Source organism: Euleptes europaea, chromosome 11 (genome assembly GCF_029931775.1).
Source record: "Euleptes europaea isolate rEulEur1 chromosome 11, rEulEur1.hap1, whole genome shotgun sequence".
Taxonomy (NCBI): Eukaryota; Metazoa; Chordata; class Lepidosauria; order Squamata; family Sphaerodactylidae; genus Euleptes; species Euleptes europaea.
This window is the reverse complement of record NC_079322.1, coordinates 7472190-7499765: the sequence shown is the minus strand read 5'-3', so window position 1 is coordinate 7499765 and position 27576 is coordinate 7472190. Positions and strand designations below refer to the sequence as shown.

Below are 27576 nucleotides of genomic sequence, written 5' to 3'. Positions count from 1 at the left end.
GCGGATGAAGGAGTCAATGTCGGAACGCATTCCCCCCCACCAGAACTGTCTGCGCAATAAGTGAAGGGTCTTCAGAAACCCAAAGTGCCCAGCTGTTTTGGCTCCATGAGCTAAATGTAAAACGTCCTTCCGGAGAGCTTTGGGTACATACAATTTTGAGTCTTTGTACCAGGACCCCCCTTGTTCCAAAACACCAGGAGGTAGGGTATGAGCGGAACGTTCTAAAAGGCACTGGTCCCGAAGGACAGTTAAAAAGGATTCGGAGATGGGGATTTTGGAGGGAGCCCCCCCGTCGGTCATGGAGATCTGAGAAACAGTTATAGGGCTAGTGCTTACGTGCGGCGGCGCGCAGACTGCAGGCGGCTGAGCGGTCGGAGGGGTAGGAGGGGCGGGAACTCCGGTCTGTTGCGGTGGCGGCTGGGCAGCCGGTTGGGCTGGCGGAGCTTGCGAGTTAGGGAAGGTGTGCTGATGCTGGGATCGGGTTTGCACAGCCAGCATAGGTAGGGCCCCACGTTGCATAGGGGTGAACAGAGAGTTGGTGGGTCTTTCGAGTTTTACCGGATATTGTGGTAAACGGGAGAGGGCATCCGCGAGAACGTTCTGCTTCCCAGGGACGTGCTTTAGGGTGAAACGGAACTGAGCAAAGAACTCCGCCCACCGTTGTTGTTTCGCCGATAGCTTATGGGACCCCGTGAGGGCAGCTAGATTTTTGTGATCGGTCCAAACTTCAAAGGGTACTTTAGACCCTTCCAAGAATTGCCGCCATAAAGTCAGTGCATGATGAACTGCAGAGGCCTCTTTCTCCCAGATGGGCCAGTTTAATTGAGCATGCGCAAATTTTTTTGAAAAGTAAGCGCAAGGGTGAAGAAGACCGTCCGGTCCTTGCTGGAGGAGAGCCCCTCCCATGGCTACATCGGAAGCATCGACTTGCACAATGAACATTTGATTTGGGTCTGGGTGCCGTAGCACCGGCTCCGAAGTGAAGAGGCGTTTGAGGGCCAGAAAGGCGGCTTGGCATTGCTCAGTCCATAGGATTTTTGCGGAGGGCAAGGCAGCCGAGCTTACTTTTCCCTTAGTTTTCAGCAGGTCCGTAATGGGTAGAGCCACTTGGGCGAAGTTAGGGATGAATCCCCGATAGAAGTTTGCAAATCCCAGAAATTGCTGTACTTGCTTACGGTTGGTGGGGGGAGTCCAATCGAGGACGGCTTGGACTTTGGCGGGGTCCATGCGAAGACCTTGGTGGGAGATGATGTATCCCAAAAACGTGAGTTTGCTTTGGTGAAATTCACACTTAGCTAGTTTAGCGAACAGTTGATGGTTACGCAGGCGTTGTAGAACTTCCCTGACCAGAGTCACATGCTCGTCCACAGTTTTCGAATAAATGAGAATGTCATCTAAGTAGACCGCCACCCCACGATATAGAAGGTCATGTAGGATTTCATTGATGAGTTGCATGAAGACCCCCGGGGCCCCTTTTAATCCGAATGGCATTACAAGGAATTCATACATTCCGAAACAGCTAGAGAAGGCAGTGAGGTGTTCATCTCCTTCGCGGATACGGACTCGGTAGTAGGCTTCCACCAAGTCTAATTTAGAGAACACACGGCCTTCCTGTAATTGTCCCAAAATATCCGATATTAATGGGATAGGATAGGCGTTGGTCTGGGTAACCGCATTGAGCTTTCTGAAGTCAATGCACAGGCGAAGGTCGCCCTCTTTTTTCCGGACGAAAAACGCGGGGGCCGAGTTTGGGGCATTCGAAGGGCGAATGAACCCTCTGGCGAGGTTTTTGTCCAAAAAGTCCCGGAGGACAGTGCGCTCGGAAGCGCTCATAGGGTAAATCTTACTTTTGGTTAATGTGCAGTCCTTTACTACTTCAATCGCACAGTCTGAGGCCCGGTGGGGGGGTAAGGCATCACATTCCCTAAGGTCGAAGACATCTTCAAAGTCCCGGTATACAGCGGGTAGAGCCGGTGGTACTGGGGCAGTAGAGGTTAATGCTGGAACGGGCGGAAATGGCAGAGCAAAGTTTTGCCGATGCTGGTCGCAGGTGGGACTAGCGAAAGAGATAGTGTTTGTTTCCCAATCAATACTGGGACTATGTCCTTTAATCCAGTTAATTCCCAAGACCACTTCAAATCGGATAGGGGCTATAGTGAAGTCTATTTGTTCCCAGTGGGAACCAATTCCCATTGCCACCCCTATGGTGCGGTGATCAACTGGACCCCCCTGGAATTGGCTCCCGTCCATTTGAGCAAATTGGACGGGGGCGGGTAAAGCCTCTGAGTCGGCTCTGAGTGCAGCAAACGTGGCTTCGCTTATGAGAGTGCGACAGCAACCGGAGTCAATTAGTGCTTTGACGGGGATTTGTGGACCTCCGTTAAGTTGTTGTAAAACTGCATCCACGTAGACGGTGGAGTCCACTTCTTTGATTTTGGTAGGAGCATTCGGTTTGATAGAAAGATCCTGAGAGGTCTGTGGAGATGCTCCATTCACCACAGACCGGAGCCGTTTTTTGACAAGTCGAGGGGAGATTCCAGGTTTAAGGCTGGAGAAATCCAAGGGTTTTCCTCATCCGAAGAGGGAAAGCTGTCCCCCAATGGGGCACTTGTAATCCGAGACCCGGCGGGGTCGTTGGAAGCAGGCAGGGAGGCTGGGTCCCCGGCATGGAGTGCAGAGGGTGTGGGCCTTCCCGGAGCTGCGCTGCGGGTGGCCGCGGTGCCTCTGCGTGGTGGACGACCTCGGGCGCGGGTTGTCGTGCTGGGACGAAATAATTCCTGGCGGCGTGGGCAAACGGCTGCAAAGTGGCCCATTTCTCCGCATGTAAGACAGGCACCCCTCTGAAATCGGGCTTCACGTTCCTGGAGCGGACGTGGGGGATTTCGTGGGACGAGCAGTGGTGCCTTGGGTTGAGGCTTTTGGGTGCCCTTCTCCTTGTGCTTTTGACGGACGAGAGAAATAAAGCGGCGGCGGCTTTCCACTTCCTCGGCTAATAGGATCCAGCCTTCGAGGGTATCGGGATCGCCCCGCATGTAAGACCAGTTCAGAATGTCAGGATGCAAGGCTTCCCTGAAATGATGGATTAGGGTGGTCTCGGGCCAACCTACAATTTTACTTGCCAGTCGCTGAAATTCATCGGCAAATTCCCGAACTGTAGCAGAGCCTTGTTTTAATTGTAAGAGTTCCGTTTTGGCTCTTTCCCCCAGGAAGGGGTCCTCAAACCTCCTTCTCAGGGCAGTCATGAAGTTGTTGAGGGAACGAATCGCACGAGAGCGGGTGTCAAACTGGAGGACCATCCAGTCAGCCGCTTTGCCTGTCAGGAGGGAAGCTACGTACCGCACCCGGCTATCTTCCGTGGGGAAAAGTTGACCTTGTTCTCGCATATAACTGTCCACTTGATGCAAGAAACAAGGCAAAGTCTCAAGAGATCCGTCATACGTAGTCCTCAATTTGAGTTGCTTCCAAGGGCCGGGCGCGGGTTGACCCGGTTGCACGGGTGGTCCGGGCGGAGGAGCAACAGGAGCTCCAGGAGGCAAGGGTGGAGCAGGCACATTAGCAGGTGGTTGCACGGGTGGTCCGGGCGGAGGAGCAACAGGAGCTCCAGGAGGTAAGGGTGGAGCAGGCACATTAGCGGGTGGTTGTACGGGTACCCCCTGACCCGGTATCGGAACGGGCTGTCTCTGAGCTATCAGGGTTTGTTGTAATTGCCTGTTCTCTTGAAGCATAAGTTCCATTACTTCCTGGAGTTGATCAACACGGTCGGAGAGCTCCCGATTCTGGGCTCGTAAAAGATGAACCTCCTCACTTGGGCCACCAGTAAGATGAGGCTTACTGGTTCGGAAGCTCGTGGCCCATTGAGAGCTATCCCCATATAAATCCTCGTCTTCAGACTCATCTGAGTCTCGACGTCGGTCAGCCAAACGGCGTGCGCGTTGGGTCGCACGCGACGGGACAAACGCCGGGGAAAAAGTTAGACCTGATAGTCCCAGTACATAGTCCTTGGGGCGCGTGTCCACGTTCGCCTGATTCCTAATCCTTGCTGCAGCCGCCCTGGCTGCTTCCGCCGCCTCTCTCTCTCTTGCGACCCTAGCCGCTTCGGCGGCTTGCTGATCCGCAAGAACTTTGGCGTTCTCAAGTCTTAGGGCAGTCTCTGCCGTAATGCGCGGCAAAAGTTCTGTCTCGAGGAGCAAGAGTATGGGGTCAGGTTCCCCGCCCAGCAGAGGTTGTACTCGAACCGCCAGTGCGGATGCCTCGGCTCCAAACGTCGGGGTCAAAACTTGAGCCAAGGTGGCTACCGGGGTGTCCTTTGTACATTCCACAAGGAGAAGAGCGGTGCTAATAGCGACTCGCTTGGCCTCAGCCTGGCAGCTGGCCGCATCCGGGATCAGGGAAAAACCCTCCGGCGGGGCTCCCGCCATGGTAGAAAGAGTTTGTCGAGAAATAAGATTATCCAAAAGTCCAGTTAATATTTGTAAATCCTCAGTCGCCAATCGGGCATCGTCCAGTAATTGATCCAAGTCCTGAAGATCTAAACGAGCATCAGTATCCTCCGATGTTAACATCCAGAGACGTCCTGTAAGAGATTGCCTGCGCCTGTACCAGTCCCCTCAAGCGGCAAACCTCTCGGGTCGTCCGGAAAAGTTCAGCGATTAAGTCTTGTAACAGAGTAGGGTCCTCTGAGAAGGGTTCCAGGGTAGTAGATCACCTGGAGAGCTGCACAGCTCCCATCCAAGTGGCAGGCGAACCCCCCTGGGCTCCAGCCTGGCTAGGAGAACGGTGAAGATGAGAGATAGCTGTCATAATGTCAGCCCTTGGCCCACAGAACCAGAAATCACCACAAAGTCATATAGAGTCCAAACAGATGGCTTTTACTGATCAAATAGGCATACAGTGCAAACGAATAAAATGACAGCTATGAGAGGCTCACTAGCTGGGAGATATTATAAGGCAGGAAAGGCGGGAGATTACACGCATGAATACAGTTTCCCAGGAGCTGAGTTCCCAGGCCTAGGTATGCGACCTTGGGGGGCAGACAATACAGCACAGAGACAGAGGCAATAACGAAACCGAGATAGCAGCCTGACACCCTGCCTCCAGCCCCCACGTGCCTGTGCCCAGGAACCCACAGCCTCTGCACCCCCATGTGGAGCCCGGAGGCGGTGGCAGCAGCCAGTTCAGAGATGTGAGCGGGCCTTGGCTCGGATCCACGTGGGGCCCGAAGGCAGCTCTAAGCGCACCTCAGCTGCATCTCTCCAGTAAAGGTAAGTTGGGGGGAGGGGAAATGGGAAGGGGGTGGGAAATTTCGGATTCAGGTCTAACAGACCCGAATTTTGGGGGGAATTCAGATATTCCTGATATGGAGGTTTGGGGATATCCAGGTTTTCCGAAAAAAATCACGTTCATTAGACCCAAATCCAAAATTTACTGTTTTTATTTTTTTGCACACCCCTACTTTGTGCTTCTTTGCTCCTTCCTGTTGAACAACTGCTGAAATATTTTCAGAAAGAACTATTTTTTAAAAAAGATGAAAAGTGGGTTGATTTCAGGAAAATGTGTTCATGTCTCAGTGGCGTTGCTTTAAAAGATATATTTCAGAACAAAAACAAGAAGTTGTTGGATTTTTTTTCTTCCATAGGTGGAATGGAGAACATAAAAAAGCATACGTTTGCTTTAGCTCACTACACTTATACAGTCCTCTCCACACTGAAGTATGCTAATGGGTCACCCGTCGTGCGCATTTACAGTGATACGGACTTCAGCAGCCCGGATGTCCAAGGTCCAATCCTTAATTTTAATGTATTGGATGAAAATGGAGAAATAGTCGGTTATTCACAGGTATACTTCAGTAATTCACTGTTTTGTCTTTGTTGCTCGACCATCTTTTGACTAAATGGCTGTTCATAATACCATTCTTTGCTTACTCTATTTTCTTTTTGGAGGAAACAGGTTTTCTGAAGCTTACATTCCTTTTGGTTCACAGCAAAATTGTATTTTTGCCTCTATTTATTGTCAAAGCCACAGTTTCTAACTAGTTGGAAGTAATTTGTTTAAAGTTTATAGTACCTAAATGCAATTATAATGAAGACATTGTTTATTTTTTCAAGGAGTTGAAAGCAGAATGATCAAATGTTATTGGTTAATTTTGTTAATTAATTAATTAACAAGTGGGAACCTGCAAGGAGGCATCTCATTTCCCCCTTCCCCACTATGTCTTCTTTCCCTTTCCTGAAAGCCCCCATAGCCTCTCCCCTTTTCCTGCTTTCTTTTTAGGGTTGCCCATTCTAGGTTGAGAAATTCCTGGAGTTTTGGGGGTGGAGCCTTGGAAGGCAAGGTTTTGGGAGGGAAGAAACCACAGCGGGATATAATGCCATAGAGTCCACCCTCCAAAGCATTAATTTTCTTCAAGGGAACTGATCTCTGTCATCTGGAGAGCAGTTGTAATTCTGAGTGATCTCCAGCCCCCACCTGGAGGTTGGCAACCCTAGTTCCCATGCAGGAAATGGCTCTTTGGAGGGGTGGAGTCTGTGGCATTACACCATTCTGAGATACCTCCCTTTCTCAAACCCCACTCTCCCCAAGGTCACCCCCCCAAATCTCCAGGTATGTCCTAACCTGGAGTTGGTATCCCTATCTCCTTCCCTCCCAACAGCCACCCCGGCAGCTGCCACCTAGGAAAACTGTGGCCCAGTTGTGTGTGGTGAGGCCCACTTTCATGGTAGGGAACTTTCAAGGACTTGTGAGGTAGCACCTCACTTTTCCCTCTACCCCCTCCCCACACTATTTCCTCTTTCCCTGCCCCATTTTCTCCTTCTCAGCCATTCAGCATCCTACATTTATCTAGCTCCCATCTTCAGCTATATTGATTATTTATGTACTTCATTTTTACCACACCTTTCTTCATAGTGAGGACTAGGGTTGTGCATATCAATATACCTGAACTGAAAATAAGCCCGAAATTAGCCATATTGGCAATATTCGAGTTTCAGGTTGACTGAATACCAAAACATGGGAATCTGTCCGAAGCCAAATACATGATTCCTGAAAAAATCCGAATACAGATATTCGGCTTTTTGGGTTTTGGCTATTCTCCTTCGGCAGGGTCTCCCCTTTGAGGCCCTTGTTGTGGAGCAACAGTAAACAACTGTTCTGGAGCAACAGTAAACAACTCAGCTAAATCCTCTATATGACATCCCTTCAAGTACTTGCAGGTGGTTATCATACCCCTCTCAGTCTTCTCCTCTTCAAGCTAAACATACCCAACTCCTTCAACCTTTCCTCATAGGACTTGGTCTCCAGACCCCTCGTTGCCCTCCTCTGGACACGTTCCAGCTTGTATACATCCTTCTTAAATTGCGGTGCCCAAAACTGAACAGAGTATTCTAGGTGAGGTCTAGCCAGAGCAGAGTAAAGCGATACCATCCCTTTGCGTGATCTGGACACTATTCTTCTGTTGATACAGTCCAAGATCACATTTGCCTTTTTAGCTACCACATCACACTGCTGTTCAGTGTTTGGTCTACTAAGACCCCAAGATCCTTTTCGCACACACTACTGCTGAAACAAGTCTCCCCCATTCTATAATTATGCATTTGATTTTCCCTACCTAAATTCAGAACTTTACATTTATCTTTGTTGAAGTGCATTTCATTAGTTTTAGCCCAATTATCCAGCCTGTTGGCGTGATGCAGGCAAGGAGTGAGGGCTGGAAGCTGGAAGCATAGTCTGGGGAACAGTCCAAGGTCATTCACAGTTCAGGCAAAGTCCAAGATCTCAATACCGGCAAGGGAAGTCTGAGGCGTTACTCAAAGTCAGTCCAAGAAGTCAGGATACCAGGAATCCAAAGTATAGCCGGGAAACAAGGCCGGTACACGAGGTTGGTGACAAGTTGCTTGCACAACAGCCAAACCTAAATGATGGCTTAAATCCCTTCTCCTGCTGCTGTAGCAGAGCCAGCTGAGTTCACAGATGGTGCTTCAGCCCTGCTCTTCCTCATCACTGCTCCTGAGGTGGTTCCTCTGTAAAGCCTTCAGTCTGCCGTCTCCGCTGCATTGCCAGACGGACCTGCTTTCTTCTCTGCTCCAGTGGCCTTGGCGAGGCCTCTGGAGACACTGCAAGTTGCAAGGTGTCAGGTCCAGCTGGAGTCCTTGGACTGGCAGGCTGCAGGCATGGTGAGTCATCTCCTGACTTTGGCTGATCCTCTATTCTGGCAGGTTGTAGGCCCTGTGGTTGTTCCTGTGGGACTTCTGCCTGAGGATGTCCCTCTGTTCTGGCTTCTATTTCCCCTTCGTCAAAGGAGGTCTCTGCAGGCTGACTCATGACACCTGTCAAGATCCTCCTGTATCCTGGCTCTGTCTTCTACCGTATTTGCTACCCCTCCCAATTTAGTATCATCTGCAAATTTAATAAGCATCCCCTATATTCCTTCATCCAAATCATTTATAAAGATGTTGAACAACACAGGGCCTAGGACAGATTCCTGAGGCACTCCACTAGTCACTTCTCTCCAAGTGGATGAGGAACCATTAACAAACACTCTTTGGGTGCGATCTGTCAACCAGTTACAGATCCACCTAACAGTAATAGGATCTAAACCACATTTTCCCAATTTGTCACAAGAATATCATGTGCTAGCCTGATGCTGGAAGAGGAGTAAGAGAAGCAAGCTTGGGGCCGTGTGTGTGTGCATGCATTATGTGCACACAAGTGTGCTGTGTTTATATTGGCAAAAGAACTACCCTGGAGTTGCTTGGTCATTTCTGTCATCTTGCCAAGTAGTAAAGAGTATTTTACCCACAAGAGTGGGTACAGCTGGGTCTCTGTGAGCAAGCTGGGAGCCCATGCACTTTCTGGCAAGCCTATCGTCAACTAGTTATCCCTGAATTCATCTTTTTAGACTTTGTCACAGTATAGTAAGGGGGGGCAGATGGTCTCTGCAGAAATCCTCAAAACTCATCATGATTTCCATCCTTTTGTGCTGTACTTAGCATGTATAAGCATATCCCACGTAGTGGATTGAATCCAAGCAACTTTTCTGCAGATGAAAGATGAAGGAGGCGTTTTCTGTGGCAACCGAAAAAAGATGTGCTGAGAATCACAGGACTTTGGATGTGAGAGTTGCTGGATATGGAGTAAAAAAGCTGGCTGGATCCAGCCCCAATGATTTATTTAGTATATTTGTATCCTAGCCTTCCTCTAAGGAGTTTAGGGCAGTGTACATGATTTGCCCTCCTGTACTTTATGATCACAACAACTCTGTGAGGTAGGTTAGACTGAAGCAGACAGAAGGTGATGGTATCCAGGTCATCCAGTAACTTTCATGGATAGGGATGGGAACCCATATCTCCCTAGCCCTACTCTCTCACTCCTACACTGCAGTGGCTTGCAGGTGTGGTGAGTTATACTCTCATTATCATGTGCAAGATGACACCTTTGGGATACTGGTGGCTTTTTCCAAGACATCAACAGTCAGAGTTTTGACTCCTGAGGAAACATGTTATTTGCAGCAGAGAAAGTCCAATTCCATTCATTGTTAGATCTGATTTATATATTTCTGGAGAGATCCATGGATGCTGCTTACACTGCTATGGTATCATCTGTATGGATGGCTTCGGAAGGAGAAATGATAATTGAGTATTTCTTCAACTGCATGTATCTCTAACAATGTTTTCTTCTATGAAGAAATTCAGGTTGGACAAGGGTCTGCTGTGACCCCCCACCCCAAGGTCTTTGTCTTTTTCGATTTGGCTCAGTCAGACAGAGCCACCATGTTTCCCCACCCCCACCACCAAAGGCTGAGGAAGAGAGGGCTGAAGGAAAAACACAGCTACAGTGAGGGGAAAAAGTATTTGATCCCCTGCTAAATTTGCCCGTTTGCCCTCTGACAAAGAAATGACCAGTCCATAATTTTAATGGTAGGTTTATTGTAGCTGTGAGAGACAGAATAACAACAGGAAAAACCCCAGAAACCCAGAAGACAAAAGTCAGAGATTGATGTGCATTATAATGAGTGAAATAAGTATTTGACCCCCTATCAACCAGCCAGATTAGGGTTAGGGTTAGGGTTCTGCTGTCGACAGAAGCAATCAATCCATCAAATTCCAAACTAGCCACCGTGACCAAGACCAAAGAGCTGTCCAAGGATGTCAGGGACAAGATTGTAGGCCTGCACAAGGCTGGACTGGGCTACAAGACTATTGCCAAGCAGCTTGGTGAGAAGGTGACAACCCTAACCCTAACTGTCAACCTCCCTGGGTCTGGGGCTCCATGCAAGATCTCATCTCGTGGAGTTGCAATGATCATGAGAACGGTGATGAAGCAGCCCAGAACTACACGGGGGGAACTTGTCAATGATCTCAGGGCAGCTGGGACCATAGTCACCATGAAAACAGTTGGTAACACACTACGCCATGAAAGACTGAGATCTTGCAGAGCCCTCAAGGTCCCCTTGCTCAAGACAGCACATGTACAGGCCCGTCTGCAGTTTGCCAATGCACATCTGAATGACCCAGAGGAGAACTGAGTGAAAGTGTTGTGGTCAGAGACCAAAATCGAGCTCTTTGGCATCAACTCAACTCGCCGTGCTTGGAGGAGGAGGAATGCTGCCAACGACCCCAAGAACACCATCCCCACCGTCAAACATGGAGGGGGACATATTATGCTTTGGGGGTGTTTTTCTGCTAAGGGGACAGGACACCTTCACCGCATCGAAGGGACGATGGACGGGACCATGTATCGTCAAATCTTGGGTGAGCACCTCCTTCCCTCAGCCAAGGCATTGAAAATGGGTCGAGGATTGGTATTCCAGCATGACAATGACCCAAAACACACGGCCAAGGCAACAAAGGAGTGGCTCAAGAAGAAGCACATTAAGGTCCTGGAGTGGCCTAGCCAGTCTCCAGACCTTAATCCCATCGAAAATCCGTGGAGGGAGCTGAAGGTTCGAGTAGCTACACATCAGCCTCGAAATCTTACTGACTTGGAGACGATCTACAAAGAGGAGTGGGACAAAATACCTCCTGAGATGTGTGCAAATCTGGTGGCCACCTACAAGAAACATCTGACTTCTGTAATTGCCAACAAGGGTTTTGCCACCAAGTACTAAGTCATCTTTTGCAAAGGGATCAAATACTTATTCCACTCATTATAATGCACATCAATCTCTGACTTTTGTCTTCTGGGTTTCTGGGGGTTTTCCTGTTGTTATTCTGTCTCTCACAGCTACAATAAACCTACCTTTAAAATTATGGACTGGTCATTTCTTCGTCAGAGGGCAAACGGGCAAATTCAGCAGGGGATCAAATACTTTCCCCCCTCACTATAGCTGTTGTAAGGATGGAGGGGAAAGGGTGGAGAACTTGGTTTGATGCGGGGGCTGCCATTTTGTTTTATTTATTTTAAAACATTTCTATACCGCTTTTCAAACCAAGTAAGGTCCCCAAAGTGGTGAGCATCGATACATTAGAACATTTCAATAGTAATACAACTTTTAAAATAAAGTATATATCAAATAATTCAGTCAAAACATATAAGCACACGTGACACCAAAACCAGGCAGGAAGGCCAATAACAGTTATTGGGGATATGTCAAACAAAACAAAAAGTGATCACATGCTGGCAGAAGACAACAATAATTTTAAAAAATCATATTTTGAAAAAAATAACAATAATTTAAAGTCCTTTGTCAAGGGTAGTTCGGTTTCCAGAAGTCACTTAAACAAGATTAGAATATGGCCAATCCTTTAGAGAGTCTGACAGTCTTGGGTGAATTATTGACATGGCTGATATTTTTTCAAAAGTGTGATGAAAAATTATTCTTTTGTTCTTCTGTGAAGTACATCATAAAAGTCTCGTGAATGATACTGGAAAGAGGAAAGGCCAACATGCCCCCCTGGGGTGGGGGGAACCTGGATTCTCAATTCTGCTAAAGTATAAACTGTGCAGTGACGGTCAAAGAATATGAATTAACCATTCTTTTAAGAGCATACCCACTTATTAAATTAAATGTGATGACTCCAGCTAAGACAAATATTCATAGCTGGCCTAATGGCTTTTTTGGCTGAGTTCCAAAGAGCCATCTTAAAAACTACTGGGGTGATGGTTCACTATTGATTTTTTTATATATTGATTTAGCAGTTAAGATTTCAGGCAACTAGGAGAAGCTGATGAAGTACTGAATACAAACTGGATTATGAGGAAGGAGGTTGGGCTGATTCCCTTCTGTTTGGCCTGCAGTAATTCTTTGGTTTGGATTGTCCCTCACTGTTTTGTGGCAGACATCTTAGCATAAAAGCCCATGGCAGAAAGCATTAGATGATATTATTTTGCCCGACTACAAAGGAACTGATATTGGAATGGGTTTTTGTTGACACAGGTTGGCAATGTGTGTTTGTAGAATGGCTCTTCATGTATTTAATAGTTGTTGTTCTGGTTTCCCTCAGACAACAAGGTTGAAGTGCTGCTGTTCCGCATCAGAGTTATGGTGGATGGCATGCATCTTAACAGATATAGTAACTCTTCCCCTGCTATAGAAGAGCTAGATTGTATATTGCAGGTTGAAAGACTCTTACAAGGGAGGTGGGATCGAAGGGGAGGAGGTATTCCCCTGAAATGGAGATACAGTCAGTCATGTCCTACCCACCATTTCATTGGGGAAAATTCCGTCAAATTGTTCTGGCTAGATTGCCTGCAGAGAGGATAAGTGCAGACAAGTAGATAAGGCCACCAGGGCAATCCTAAATAAAGTTATACCGTTCTAAGGCCAGTGGACTCAAAAAAGGTGTAACTCTGCTTTGGAAACCACTGCACATTTTTTCTTTTTGCGGGAAGTAGGTTGATGTCACTTGACTTGGCCAAACTATTCCCAAATTGTGCAGAGAACCAAGGTGTGCTGCTTCTTTCAGGGGGTCAAAAAGCCTTCTTGCACACCTTAATTCTTGTAATCCTACTGTCAACTGGTTTTACTTTGCAATAGAATATCCACAGCCATGCCAAACTGAGTCTGGAAACAAACAGGCGGCCAGTGAAGTTGTTTCAGAACTGAACAGAATAAGTACTGCCTCTTTCAGATCAAATGAACATATGAAGCTGCTCTATACTGCATCAGACCCCTGGGCCGTCAAAATAAAGATCAGTATCATATACTCAGATTGGCAGCTGCTCTCCAGCATCTCTGGTAGAGGCCTTTCACATCACCTCCCACTTGATCCTTTTAACTGGAGATGCCAGGGATTGAGCCGTGGATCTCTTGTGTGCCAAGCAGATGCTGTACCATTAAGCTAGGGTCCCACCTTTAGAAAATAGGAGGAGCTCTCTTTTTTACCCCACGGCCCTTTAACGGACTGGTGGACCCCTGGCAGCTGGAAGCCAGCTGAGTCAAGCGACCCTTGTAGACCCTGCAACTCTGCTTGGACCTGAATCGACCCTGTGGCCTGAGTCTAAGTGGAGTGGGATCCTGTGGCACAGCCTGAACCTTAGTGGGGCCACTGGGCACAGCTTCCTTCAGAGCTATTTTGATGTCCCAGTTTGCCTGTGGCCTTCACTTACAATGCTGGTTGACTCTTGCTTCTTCTTCCTTGTCTCCCTTTGTTTCATGCCATTCAAACAAAGCCTTGCTTGTATTTATTTATTTACGCTATTTATTGTCTGCCTTTCTGACTGGTACTCAAGGCGGGTTACACAGAGTGAGTCAAGACAATTGACAGGATGGAGTATTCACATAAGCAATGAAATAAGATTTGGGTTGTAGGACCAACCAGAAATCTAAAGAACAGAACTGAAGCAAAGCATACATGTTAACATGACACGTTAAATGATGCAAAATTACATAGTAGGATCCATCTTAATACAAACTATACACAGTAGTATAGACCACAGTCCCTAATAATTTGTCCAAGTAATGTTATGAATCATTTTGTCCAGTGCAACCCTATTGTGTGCATAGAAAAGCCCTCTTGAATAATTCAGTTTTGCATAGTTTTTGGAAAGCCAGGAGAGTGGGACCCTTCCTGACCTCCTCTGGCAGGCCTTACCAGAAGTTGGGGGACACAACGGTGGAAGCACATGTACGAGCAGTAGTTGACTTTGCCCACTTGCAGGTTGGCATCTGCAGAAGGCCCTGCTTGGATGAGTGAAGCTGTCATGGCGGAGCCCAGGGGGAGAGACAGTCTCACAGTTACAAGGTCCAAGGCCATGAAAGGCTTTGTATGTGACAGCCAATACCTTTTAATTGAGCCTGGTGACTGATGGGCCACCAGTGGAGTGACTGCAGAGTGGGAGATATGTGCCTGCTCCATCGACCTCTTGATAATAGCTGAGTGGTGGCATTCTGCAACAACTGGAGCTTCCAAATTGATTTTGTGGGGAGACCAGCAGACCGTGCATTACAGTAGTCTGGTCTCGATGTCACTGTGATGTGGACCCAGGTGGCGAGATCCGCCATGTCAAGGCAAGGGGCCATTTTTCGAGCTAGGCTGAGTTGGAAGAAAGCCTTTTTTGCAACTGCGTTAACTTGCTTCTCCAGCAATAATGCTGGGTCCAGTATAAACCCACCCAGGCTCATGACTGAGTCAGCAAGGGTCAGCTGAACCCCCCATGTCAGCTATAAAGAAAAATGCAAAGGCTTGAGGTTGATGGAAATATAACAAGTAGTAATATAGGTTGTTTTATAGTGTAGAACAAAGAAATTAAATATCCTGCCATAGAAACAAAGCCATAAATGTCAGAATGTAGTCTGTCAAACTAACTGACAGATTAGTTGTTGTGTCTATATTGTAATTTTTTATTTTGATTCACAGACAGATGTATCCCATGTTTACCTATTCACTTATTCCCTTTTTTCCCTTCAGTACCCTTTATATAAAATAAAATAACAAAAAAGAAAAATGCAGCACAGCGCAGAGGATCACGCGGTTTATTAAGCATAGGAAAAATGTATTTTATTACCAACCTCCTTGTTTTTTTTAAATTTTAACTTAAACAAAGCCTAATTCCTCATTCGGGAGAAGAAAAACAAAATAATTCAAAGAAGGCTGGGTTTCTTTCCTGACCTACTTTTGGGCTGCATTAACCTTTTATACCAAGAGAGCCTCTCTCACAGTCTGTGAGCAGGAGATTTTTTTAAAAAGCAGTGCTAGGTTACTGTGTGTCTAGTTCCAAGAAAGAGTTAACATAAAGGTGGGGGGAGAACATGCTGTTGCCCTTTGACATCGGCTGTGTTTAGCTAATGGCTTATGGGGATGCAGGCTGCCAGGCAGATATATTGAGGATGCAAAGGGAAACAAAGCAGTAACCAGGTCTCCCTGGGGGATGGGATGCTTAAAATGGGCAGGCTGCATCTGTGCTAATCTGCTGCATGAAGTTCTGCACTGGTGTTTTCAGGTCACAGACCCCGTCCATCCACAGGACCTGTGCTGCAGCTTGTTGAATCAGTCTGACACAGTTAACCATTGATGCATATGAGCATTGTCAGGGTCAATGGCTTCTTGCTCAGCAAGCATTTTTTCCTCCAGTGTTTCTGGGGGAGGGCACTCCTTGCTTCTAGCATGTTGGGAAGCTGTTCCCGCTGGGGCTGCCAACCTCCAGGTGGGAGCTAGAGATCTCCAGGAATGAAAGCTGATCTCCAATGACAGAGATCAGTTCCCCTGGAGAGGGTGGACTCTCTGGCATCACATCCCTGCTGAGCTTCCATCCCCTCTCCAAATTCTACTTTCCCAGGCTCTGTCCCCAAAGCAGCAGGAATTTCCCAAGTTGGCAACCCTAGTTCCATCCCTAAGGCAGGCTGACATATTCTGATAGCATCCTTTGGAGGCTACGTCTGCCAAAGGCTGCATCATGAATGAGCAGGAATCTGTGCAGTAATTGTCTGGTGAATGTGTGAGCAGATTTCTACATATCAACCTCGCAAACCCAATTCAGTATATGGGCAACCTTTATATACTGCTGATGTTGCTGCCGCTGCAGATAGTATACTGTGGGCAATTCCACAAGGACCTTTTTGGTGCACTGCATTGGTTTCCCCCACCCCCAGCTTACAGACAGTATGATTTGCTGGGTTTTACTCCCCAAATTAAATTAAAAAATTCCTCATATTTTGTTTTTAGACAACCTTAGTACTGATGTTTCCAGAAGGAACATGCCTGAAGTGGTGTTTGCGGCATCTGTGATGTTAGCTGTGCCTTTGAATGGTGCTGCCCGCTTCCCCCCCCCCCCAGCTTTGTAGCCATCTCCGTCTTTTTCTGAGGTGCCGTTGTTTTCACTAAAGCTGTCTTTAAAACAAATGCATTCAGGTAAAACTGTTGCTATAGAACAGTGATGGCGAACCTTTTAGAGACCGAGTGCCCAAACTGCAACCCAAAACCCACTTATTTATCGCAAAGTGCCAACACGGAGCGGTTCAAAGTCCAGGGAAGGGGGGGGGGCTTTGAACTGCTTCACGCTGCCTGCACGGCTTGAGGGCGGCGAGCCGATCGGGGCTTATTGTACAAGAGATGGATTGACTCACTAAAGGAAGCCACGACCCTCATTTTGCAAGATCTGAGCAAGGCTGTCAAAGATAGGACATTTTGGAGGACATTGATTCATAGGGTCGCCATGAGTCGGAAGCGACTTGACGGCACTTAACACACACACACGCTCCAAATGCATGCTAGATTCGAGTCCAGCAGCACCTTAAGAGAGGAACAAGGTTTTCAGAGTATGAGTGTTCAAGAGTCAAGCTCCTTTCGTGTATCTGAAAAAGGGAACTTTGACTCTTGAAGGTGTATCCCCCCCCCAAATCTTGTTGGTCTCTAAGGTACTCCTGGACTAGGTGTTCTACTGCCAACCAGCATGGTCACCCTCTGAAACTATCTAAATTCCTGCATTGACTTTTACTAGTGGCATAAGCAGTTTTGTGGAGAGGACGGAAGGGGGAAAGTGCAGAAGAGAGCATTTGGGGTCCTTAAGGGGCATGCTTTGACATGCATGTGTCATGCCAAGCAGATGCTTTGCCACTGAGCCACGGCCCCTCTTTTCTACAGATTCCTATTGATAGGTTGCGAGTTGTGGGGGGGGGGAAGGGGGAGAGACCTGGGAGCCCTGTGCACATGTGGACACGGGCGGGTCTCGGGGCGGGGGAGGGGGGGTCTCAGGGCCGGGCCAGCACCTACCGGTCATGCGGGCCATGTGTGCCTGGGGGATGCCGGCGAGCCGCGGGCCCCTCTGCTGGGCCACCAGGGGCTTGGTGGGGGCCAGGATGACGGCGCGGCCGCCGGGGAACCAGCACTAGAAGTTGCAGAGCACCACGGCCGCCACCAGCGTCTTGCCCAGCCCGGTGGGCAGGCACAGCAGCGTGTTGGCCTCCAGCGCCGCCCGCGCCGCCCGCACCTGGTAGCCCCGCTCCTCCAGGCTGCTGCCCCACGGGAACAGCCACAGCCCGCCCTCCGGGCCCCCCACAAAGCCCACCGGCCAGGAGAGCGCGGCCGGGGACCTGGCGCTGCCCTCGCCTGCCTCCTCCTCCTCAGCCTCCAGCGCCGCCCGCAGCAGTGCCTCGTTGTCGCCGTCCCGCCGGCTGCCCGCGGAGCCTGGCCGGCCTCCCCACGCCTGGAAGAGCGTTGCCTGCCAGGAGGCCCCCGACGGCCACATCGCCCTCACGACAGCCCTGCCGTAGCCATTGAAAGCCCCGCCATCGCGCCGCGCCCTGATTGCCTCGCCACCCTCAAGCCGACACATGCACGCGCGCTCCCCTCCAATGGCAGCCTCTCCGGCTGCACCGCCGAACGCCCGGATTCAAAGCCCCCACTGCCCAGCTGGGCGGCAGGGAGTGCGGGGAAGGGGGCAGGAGCTTTGAAGGGAAGGGGGCGGGAGCCGTGCGTGCCGGCAGAGAGGGCTACACGTGCCGGAGTTGGCACGCATGCCATAGGTTTGCCAACACGGCTATAGAATGTAACCGTGGTCTTGGAATTTTCTTTCCTGACGTTTCGCCAGCAACTGTGGCAGGCATCTTCAGAGTAGTAACACTGAAGGACAGTGTCTCTCAGTGTCAAGGGTGTAGGAACAGTAATATATAGTCAGAAAGGGGTTGGGTTTGAGCTGAGTATTGTCCTGCAAAAGTATTGTCCTGTAAGTATCAAGATAATGTGCTAATGAGGGTATGGTATGTTAATATGGAACCATTGTATCCTGAAGTGATCTGTTAATGTGTGTAATCCAAAACTAATCTGTATGGCTATTGTTGAATGTTGTCTTTGTCTGGAGGTTTTTCAGGGCAGGAAGCCAAGCCTTATTCATTCTTAAACTCTCCTCTTTTCTGTTAAAGTTGTGCTGATGTTTATGAATTTCAATGGCTTCTCTGTGCAATCTGACAAAATAGTTGGTAGAATTGTCCAGTCTTTCAGTGTCTTGGAATAAGACCCTGTGTCCTGTTTGTGTCAGTCCATGTTCAGCCACTGCTGATTTCTCAGGTTGGCCAAGTCTGCAGTATCTTTCATGTTCTTTTATCCTTGTTTGTATGCTGCGTTTTGTGGTCCCGATGTAAACTTCTCCACAGCTGCAAGGTATACGATATACTCCTGCAGAGGTGAGGGGGTCTCTTTTGTCTTTTGCTGATCGTAGCATTTGTTGTATTTTCTTGGTGGGTTTAAACACTGTTTGTAGGTTATGTTTTTTTCAAAAGTTTCTCCATCCTATCAGTGACTCCTTTAATAAATGGCAAGAATACCTTTCCTATGGGAGACTGTTTTTCTTGAGTTTTCTGATTTTTGTTTGGTTCAATGGCCCTTCTGATTTCATTCTTGGAGTAGCCGTTTGCTAGCAGTGCGTGATTTAGATGGTTAGTTTCTTCCTTGAGAAACTGTGGTTCACAGATCCGTCTTGCACGGTCCAAGTTCGTAGATGATACATTTACCATTTGGAGCCATGGTGAAGAAAAATTAATGGACTTTCTAAACCATCTTAATAATATCCATCCAAACATTCAGTTTACCATGGAAAAGGAAATTGAGGGTAAACTCCCATTTCTTGATACCTTGTCATCCGTAAATCAAACCTTCAGTTAGGTCACAAGGTCTACCGGAAACCAACTCACACAGATCGCTACTTACACAAAAACTCCAACCACCACCCCCGACAGAAAAGAGGAATAATCAAAACATTAATGGACCGTGCAAGACCTCCAGACAAAGACAACATTCAACAATAGCCATACAGATTAGTTTTGGATTACACACATTAACAGATCACTTCAGGATACAATGGTTCCATATTAACATACCATACCCTCATTAGCACATTATCTTGATACTTACAGGACAATACTTTTGCAGGACAATACTCAGCTCAAACCCAACCCCTTTCTGACTATATATTACTGTTCCTACACCCTTGACACTGAGAGACACTGTCCTTCAGTGTTACTACTCTGAAGATGCCTGCCACAGTTGCTGGCGAAACGTCAGGAAAGAAAATTCCAAGACCACGGTTACACAGCCCGGATAACCTACAAGAACCAATGAACTCTGACCGTGAAAGCCTTCGACAATATTTTTTACGGCTATAGAAGATCCACTAAAAGCCATCTCATCTGGAGAACCGGGTTTGATTCCCCACTCCTCCATAGAATCATAGAGTTGGAAGGGACCGCCAGGGTTATCTAGTCCAACCCCCTGCACAATGCAGGAATTTCACAACTACCTCCCCCACACACACCCAGCGACCCCTACTCCATGCCCAGAAGATGGCCAAGATGCCCTCCCTCTCATGAACTGCCTAAGGTCATAGAATCAGCATTGCTGACACATGGCCATCTAGCCTCTGCTTAAAAACCTCCAGGGAAGGAGCACTTACCACCTCCCGAAGAAGCCTGTTCCAATGAGGAACTGCTCTGTTAGAAAATTCTTCCTAATGTCTAGATGGAAACTCTTTTAATTTTAACCCATTTGTTCTGGTCAGACCTTCTGGGGCAACAGAAAACAACTCAACACCATCCTCTATATGGCAGCCCTTCAAGTACTTGAAGATGGTTACCATATCCCCTCTCAGTCTTCTCCTCTTCAGGCTAAACATACCCAGCTCCTTCAAACTGTCCTCATAGGACTTGGTCTCCGGACCCCTCACCATCTTTGTTGCCCTCCTCTGGACACGTTCCAGCTTGTCTACATTTTTCCACATTTAGCCTGCTGCGTGACCTTGGGCCAGTCAAGGTTTTCTCAGAACTCTCTCAGCCCACGCAGAGGCAAGCAATGACAAACCATCTCCCAATGCCTCTTCCCTTGAAAACCCTACGAGGTCGCCCTAAGTCAGCTTTGACTTGATGGGACTTTCCACCACCACCAGAAGACCCACTGAACAAGTCCCACTGAATTCAGTGAGGCTTACTTGAAAGTAAAGGTGTACAGCCTTTACAGCTTTGGGGAGGGGGCTGTGGGCCAAACTACACAATATGCCCGACATGTGCCAGGTCACAGGTGCATAGCTGAACCTACAGTTAGAGGTACTATGGGGGAACTGGCCATAAAAAGTGCTCATTTGCTGGTGCTGCAAGGGAACACTGCGAGGAGGGGAGATTTCCATCTCACCCTGCTTTCACCAGCAGAAATGTTACAGGGAAGGCTGGGAGTCTCCAGTATTTAATGGGGAGATTAGCTAATTTGGAGACCAAATTTAGAGCACTAACGAGAGGCTTGACTTACAGCGGACCTTGAACCTTTGTTTACAAGGGATGAGCAAACCAGAGGAATAAACTGAACAGGAAGCAATGATGTCAATAGTCCTGTACGTATATGGTCATACAGCTTACTTTCAAATAGGACACGTTCGGTAGTTTCAAGTTCACCTTCTTTACAGATACATTTACGTGCTTCCATCGGAAGTCTACTATATTTCCCATCTAAATATGTAGAGGGCAAAGCATTGTACCGAAGAAGCATAAAAGATCTTCAATACTCAGAATTTATAATATTAAGCAAATATGGCATCATAACATTCCTACTGAGCAAATCCTTTCTAAAAAGGGGATCCAAGATCTCATTTAAACTCCTAATTGTAAATATGTGCATGTAGGAATAGGTTCATTTAGCACTTGAAAAGAAACATAAAACCACCACCAAAGCCCATTCTCCACACAAAGAACTCACATGAATGCCCTATGTATATCTAAATAGAAAGATAGGTTGCATTTTCTTCTGTCCATCCTGCAAAGAGCTCAGAGCAGATTACATTGTTCATTCCCTTTATTATATCTTCACAGCAACCCTGCAAGGAAGGTTAGGCTATTCCTGAAGGAATTCTCCGTAGAATCTAGACCGATGCCTGTTACTGACATAAACATTTAGTATCGCAATTAACTGAGATTTCGAAGTTGTGAAACGGAAAAAAAACCTAAATAATGAATGAAGATCAACATAATCATGAATGGGTATGGGGATGAATAAGTTATGTGGGTGATGGGAAAGAATGTTTGTGATTTGGTTGAATGTATGTGAGTATCCATGAATGAGAAAGAGAATGAGTGTTTTAATAGTCAAACCAGGACTGTGTACCCCACACTATAATCACAATGCATTGTAATGAAGAAATAATCCTGGGTCATCAAATACATTATTCACATTAAGTACATTTGGAGCGATTACTTCCATTAGCTTCTATATTTTTAGAGATGTATCTTCTGCCTAGATATGAAAAGCAATGATTGGGGGAGGTAGCTAAGACAGGAGAAGACACTGACTGAGAGCAGGCGATAGAGGGATCCAGCAGGATAGAGCAATGACCAGGAACCCCGCGGGACACGGACACACACACCAGTTTTTGAAGGCGTAACTAAAACAGACCTGAGAAAATGGACTGCAGTGGGCCATGAAGCCTTGAAGGAAGTCTAACTTTACTTTAAGCCCTCTCTTTTGATACATCAAAATTGCCTTTTAGGGGAGAACAGATGCAAGAACATAAAATTGCAGGTGGTCCTCCCCCACATTTGTAAAAAGATTTTTATCCCAACAAAAAGAACAGGCATATTCTGCAAGGTAGAAGAAGAAGAGTTGGTTTTTATATGCTGGCTTCCTCTACCTTTTAAGGAGAATCAAACTGATTTATAATCTCCTTTTCTTCCTCTCCCCACAACAGACACCTTGTGAGGTAGGTGGGGCTATGAGAGTTCAGAGAGAACTGTGACTAGCCCAAGGTCACCCATCTGGCTTCATGTGGAAGAGTGGGGAAGTCAACCTGTTTCACCATATTAGAGTCCACCGTTTATGTGGAGGAGTAGGGAATCAAACCTGGTTCTCCAGATTAGAATCCGCCGCCCTTAACCACTACACCACACTGGCTCTCCAGTTACTGCCGCATCAGGTCAGCCAAGAACCCAGAGATATTGTGGAAAGTGGACGTTATTTAATAAGGGGTTCTAGTATCATACGATTGCCGCGACAAAATATGAGCTTCTCTGGGATTTGAAGAGAGGGTGCAAGCAATGATAAAGACAATAGTGCATATCGGAGTGCATACCCGAGGAGGCCATAACAAGCTGCCAGAAGGCATTTTAGAAAGGGCTGCAGATACAACAGAAGAGGTGCCCAAGCTGGTGGAGTTAATACTAGCCATTAAGCTCCTTTGTTGCTAGGTTTGCTTGGTTAGCAATAAAAGTAAGACAGTGCTGGATCAAATCGATACAGTATGGAAGTGTGGGATAAATATTGTTTGGAACCCTATGGATTGTTATTTGTATCAACCCTATGAATTTCTGTGTATTGATTGATTATTTCAGGAATGTCTATGTTTCTTTTAAATTTTTGAATTTTGTTTTATCCTGAATATTTGTGTTTTATCATATACTATGTAACATTTTGTTTTAATTGATGGTCCATGACTGTAATAAATTATGATTGATTGATTACAAGTAGGAGTTAAATCAGAAAGCAGCAGAATCAGATCTACCTAAATCAGATCTCTTATTATCAGCAATTTTCCTTATAGAAAATAATATTTAAAATACTGCGCATTTTTCTCAATTGCATAGAATGAAGTTTAAATTCTACAACTAGATTTCTGAGACAATTGGAAAAAGCACACCCTAGTGCATTCTTGATTTACAGATTTTATTATATAGATTAATATAATCTTTCTTTCTTTGGTCCTGTTGAAACCGTAAGGTGGACAGATTGGCTGGGCTCTATAACATCCATGTCCGCACAGGCTGTTTCTGTAACACTGGAGCTTGCCAGCAACATTTGGGGATTAGCAATGATGACATCAAAAAGAACCTCCAGGTCAGTATGGGTTTGGTTCATCAATACTTGGTGATGCTGCCTCCCCATTCACGATTTCCAGTCCAAAAGATGGTTTATCTATTAGCTTATAAAGAGCTATATTGCAGGGATACCTATGTCATGTTTGTGCAGAATATTTTGCATCTCCTCTGTTTAAGCCCTTAGCTGTGTAAATGAAATCATGTAGACTATGGATGAACAAATGGAATTCCTGGTACCCAGTTCTGGCCTCCAGGTATGTCACACAGTTGCCATGGGGAATATAAATAGGCCACCCTACTATGTGGGGATGCCCGTGAATTCAACTTGGAAACTTTAGCTGGTGCATAACATGGCCTGCCTACAATTTGACAGGAAACAACTGATCTGATCACATGATACCTGCTTTGGAGCAATTGAACTTCTTTGGGGTTACCTAGGTGCTTTGAGGTTCAGTGTAAGGTTCTGGTGATAACCTTCATAGCCTTGCATGGCCCAGGGACTTTATGGAATACCTCTCCCTGCATGAATCCATACAACCACTCCACTATGCCCTTTTGCATTTCCTAAAGATGGAGCCAGGCAGGTCTCTCTAGGAAGGGCATTCCAAAGAGTGGGTTTGAGAACCAGGAGTAGGCCTGTGGAGAAGGAAGTAACACAAAATAAAGGGTCCTGCTTATTCTCACAGGCAGCATCTTGAGGGACTCCCCTGCTACTCACAACCCCTCAATTTCTACATTTGAGAAGAATCTGTTGCTGTAAAAATAGTCATATATATATATATTTGTAATGTTTACAAAAAAATGTTCATGGTACCTTTTTCTAACGTAACTAGGCTGGCCATGTCTGTGGAGATGACATAGATGTAATCGATGGATGTCCCACCGGGTCTGTGAGGATCTCCTTTGGCTATATGTCCACGTTTGAAGATGCACAAACCTTTCTGAAGTTCATTATTGCCACCAGGCTCTGTGGTTGCAACACGGTTAATTGTCCTTCTCCAGCAGGGAATGTTTCGCCAGTGACAGCATCTCCAAAAGAAAATGGCTACACTTGCGATAACAACATTGTTAACAAACTTCCTCCAAAGAAACCCATCGTGGACTCTCAGCTTAGCACCATTTCTCCTTCGAGGGCAACACCAGTCTGTCTACAGCCTGAAGAGGGGCATTCGGAAAGAGACATGACTGAAATTTCTGGGAATTCGACTGAAGTGCAACAGAGTGGTAGAATGCCAGTAACCGTCACCAACATTTATCTCTACCCAATCAAATCATGTGCTGCCTTTGAGGTAAATGTTTTCACTGATGTTTTTAAAGAGTCATGCTGTATTGTCTGTCATGCTTGTATATCCCTGACATTCAGTTTTCTGTGTGGATAATTTTTTTCTGAATGGAGAAACATCAGCCATGTGAGCTTTGACCTAGAAACTGAGGCAGTGCCACCCAATTAATTATAGCTTTACCGTGTCAGTGAGAACTAACCCTGAGTATGTATTCCCTCCAGCAGAAGTGCTGCTTGTGCTGTGTGAACCTGTTCTGGATTCCGCCTGCTCTGAGGTGTCTTGCAGTCCCCCCCTCCCACTTTCTACTCCTTCAAGTGGAAAGAGGAGGAAGTTCACACAGAACCTTAGAAACCAGGTTAGGATGCCTGGGAGAAGAGGAAGTCAGATGAATGCTGACCAAACAGTTAGAACAAGACTGCAAAGAGTTGTGATCCACCAAACTGAACTCTGCCCACAAGCAATGCATGGGGCTGCTTGAGACCCTGGAGATGCACTGCCGGTCGGGTAGACAATACTGACCTTGATGGACCAAGAGGTCTGACTCAGTATAAGGCAGCTTCGTTTGTGTTCATGTGAGCTTTTGCCACCTGCCTGGCTCTACAAACCCAGAGCAGTAGAGTTCCTGCTAGGCTCCAATAGGAAGTTGGTAGGCTATCTTTGGCTTGGTGAGGCACAAGTTGTACAAGTTGAGAGCCAGGTTGGTATAGTAAATAAGTAATAGCTTTATTTGCATTTAGCCAAAGGCCATTACAAACATGTCCAGGATACCACAGATGTGTAATAAAAGGAAATACGAGATTAATAAAATGCTGGATTAATAATAGATATACATAATAAAACTATGCTAAATTGAGGCATACAGAGAAATAATAACTAAAGGTTGCAGTGGTGTCCCAATCAGCCAATGGGACCTGTGTGTGTGTTAAGTGCCGTCAAGTCGCTTCCGACTCATGGCGACCCTATGAATGAAAGTCCTCCAAAATGTCCTATCTTTGACAGCCTTGCTCATATCTTGCAAATTGAAGGCTGTGGCTTCCTTTATTGAGTCAATCCATCTCTTGTTGGGTCTTCCTCTTTTCCTGCTGCCCTCAACTTTTCCTATCATGACGGTCTTTTCCAGTGACTCTTGTCGTCTCATGACGTGACCAAAATACGACAGCCTCAGTTTAGTCATTTTAGCTTCTAGGGTCAGTTCAGGCTTGATTTGATCTATAACCCACTGATTTGTTTTTTTGGCAGTCCACGGAATCCGCAACACTTTCCTCCAACACCACGTTTCAAAGGAATCTATTTTCTTCCTATCAGCTTTCTTCATTGTCCAGCTTTCACACCCATACATAGTAATAGGGAATATGATGGCATGAATTAATCTAGTCTTGGTGGCCAGAGTCACATCCTTACACTTCAAAATATTTTCTAGCTCCTTCATGGCTGCCCTTCCCAGTCTCAATCTCCTTCTAATTTCTTGGCTGCAGTCTCCCTTTTGGTTGATGGTGGAGCCAAGGAATAGAAAGTCTTGAACAATTTCAGTTTCCTCATTGTCAACCTTAAAGTTGTGTAATTCTCCTGTAGTCATTACTTTTGTTTTCTTGATGTTCAGCTGCAGTCCTGCTTTGGCACTTTCTCTTTTAACTTTCAGCAGTAGTTGTTTCAAATCTTCACTATTTTCTGCCAATAATGTAGTGTCATCAGCATATCTCAAATTATTAATGTTCCTCCCTCCAATTTTCACTCCACCTTCATCTAAATCTAATCCTGCTTTCCTAATTAGATGTTCTGCATATAGATTGAAGAGATAGGGAGATAAAATACATCCTTGTCTGACACCTTTGCCAATTGGAAACCATTCCGTTTCTCCATATTCTGTTCTAACTGTGGCCTCTTGTCCAGAGTACAGGTTGCGCATCAAAACAATCAGATGTAGTGGCACACCCATTTCCTTTAAAACCAGCCATAGCTTTTCATGATCCACACAGTCAAAAGCTTTGCTGTAATCTATGAAACACAAGCTGATTTTCTTCTGAAATTCTCTCGTATGCTCCAGTAACCAGCGTATATTTGCAATATGATCTCTAGTGCCTCTTCCTTTTCTGAAACCAGCTTGAACATCAGGCATTTCTCGTTCCATATATGGTAACAGTCTTTGCTGTAAGATTTTGAGCATTACTTTACTTGCGTGAGAAATTAATTCAATGGTCCGATAGTTGTTGCAATCTTTGATGTCTCCTTTCTTGGGAATTGGAATGTAAATGGATCGTTTCCAATCTGTGGGCCATTGTTTTGTTTTCCATATCTGTTGGCATATTCTTGTCAAGATTTTGATGGACTCCGTTTCTGTGGCTTGAAATAGCTCTATTGATATCCCATCTGCTCCTGGTGATTTGTTTCTCCCGATTGCTCTCAATGCAGCTTTCACTTCACTTTCTAAAACTGTAGGTTCTTCTTCAAAAGATTCTTCTTGGAAAGAATCTTTTATTCTTTCATCTCTTCTGTATAGTTCTTCAGTGTATTGTTCCCACCTTTTCTTTATTTTGCCCTGTTCAGTTAATGTATTTCCATGCTGATCTTTCAGCATGCCTAACCGTGCTTTAAATTTCCCTTTGATTTCTTGGATCTTGTGGAACAGATCTCTTGTTCTTCCTTTTTTGTTGTTCTCTTCTATTTCTTTACACTGGTTATTATAATAGGTCTCTTTGTCTCTACGTGCTAGTCGCTGGAACGTTGCACTTAGACTTTTGATTCTATTTCTGTCACCTTCTACTTTTGCTTCTCGTCTATCTCTGGCAATTTTAAGAGTTTCCTCAGACATCCATTGAGGTTTTTCTTTTCTTTTGGCTACAGGAATAGTCTTTGCACATTCTTCCTTGATAATATCTCTAGTTTCCACCCATAGTTCTTCAGGTTTACATTCACTTGAACTTAGTAATGCAAATCTGTTCCTTACATGGTCTTTAAACTCTTCCGGAATATTGCTTAGATTGTATTTTGGCGCTATGAATGTTTTGGTGTTTTTCTTAAGCTTTATCTTTATTTTCGATATTAGCAATTCATGATCTGTACCGCAGTCGGCTCCTGGTC

The 27576-nt window shown here is 46.2% G+C and overlaps 1 protein-coding gene across 1 annotated transcript in view; it reads left to right on the top strand.

The window, feature by feature from the left end:
- The window catches only part of MOCOS (molybdenum cofactor sulfurase), a 185756-nt gene that overhangs the window by 105575 nt on the left and 52605 nt on the right, over positions 1 to 27576 (top strand). Inside the window, exons 6-8 of the mRNA XM_056857260.1 lie at positions 5636 to 5835; positions 23118 to 23234; positions 24049 to 24504. Of these exons, the coding sequence (XP_056713238.1) occupies positions 5636 to 5835; positions 23118 to 23234; positions 24049 to 24504 (773 nt within the window). The remainder of the gene's footprint in view (positions 1 to 5635; positions 5836 to 23117; positions 23235 to 24048; positions 24505 to 27576) is intronic.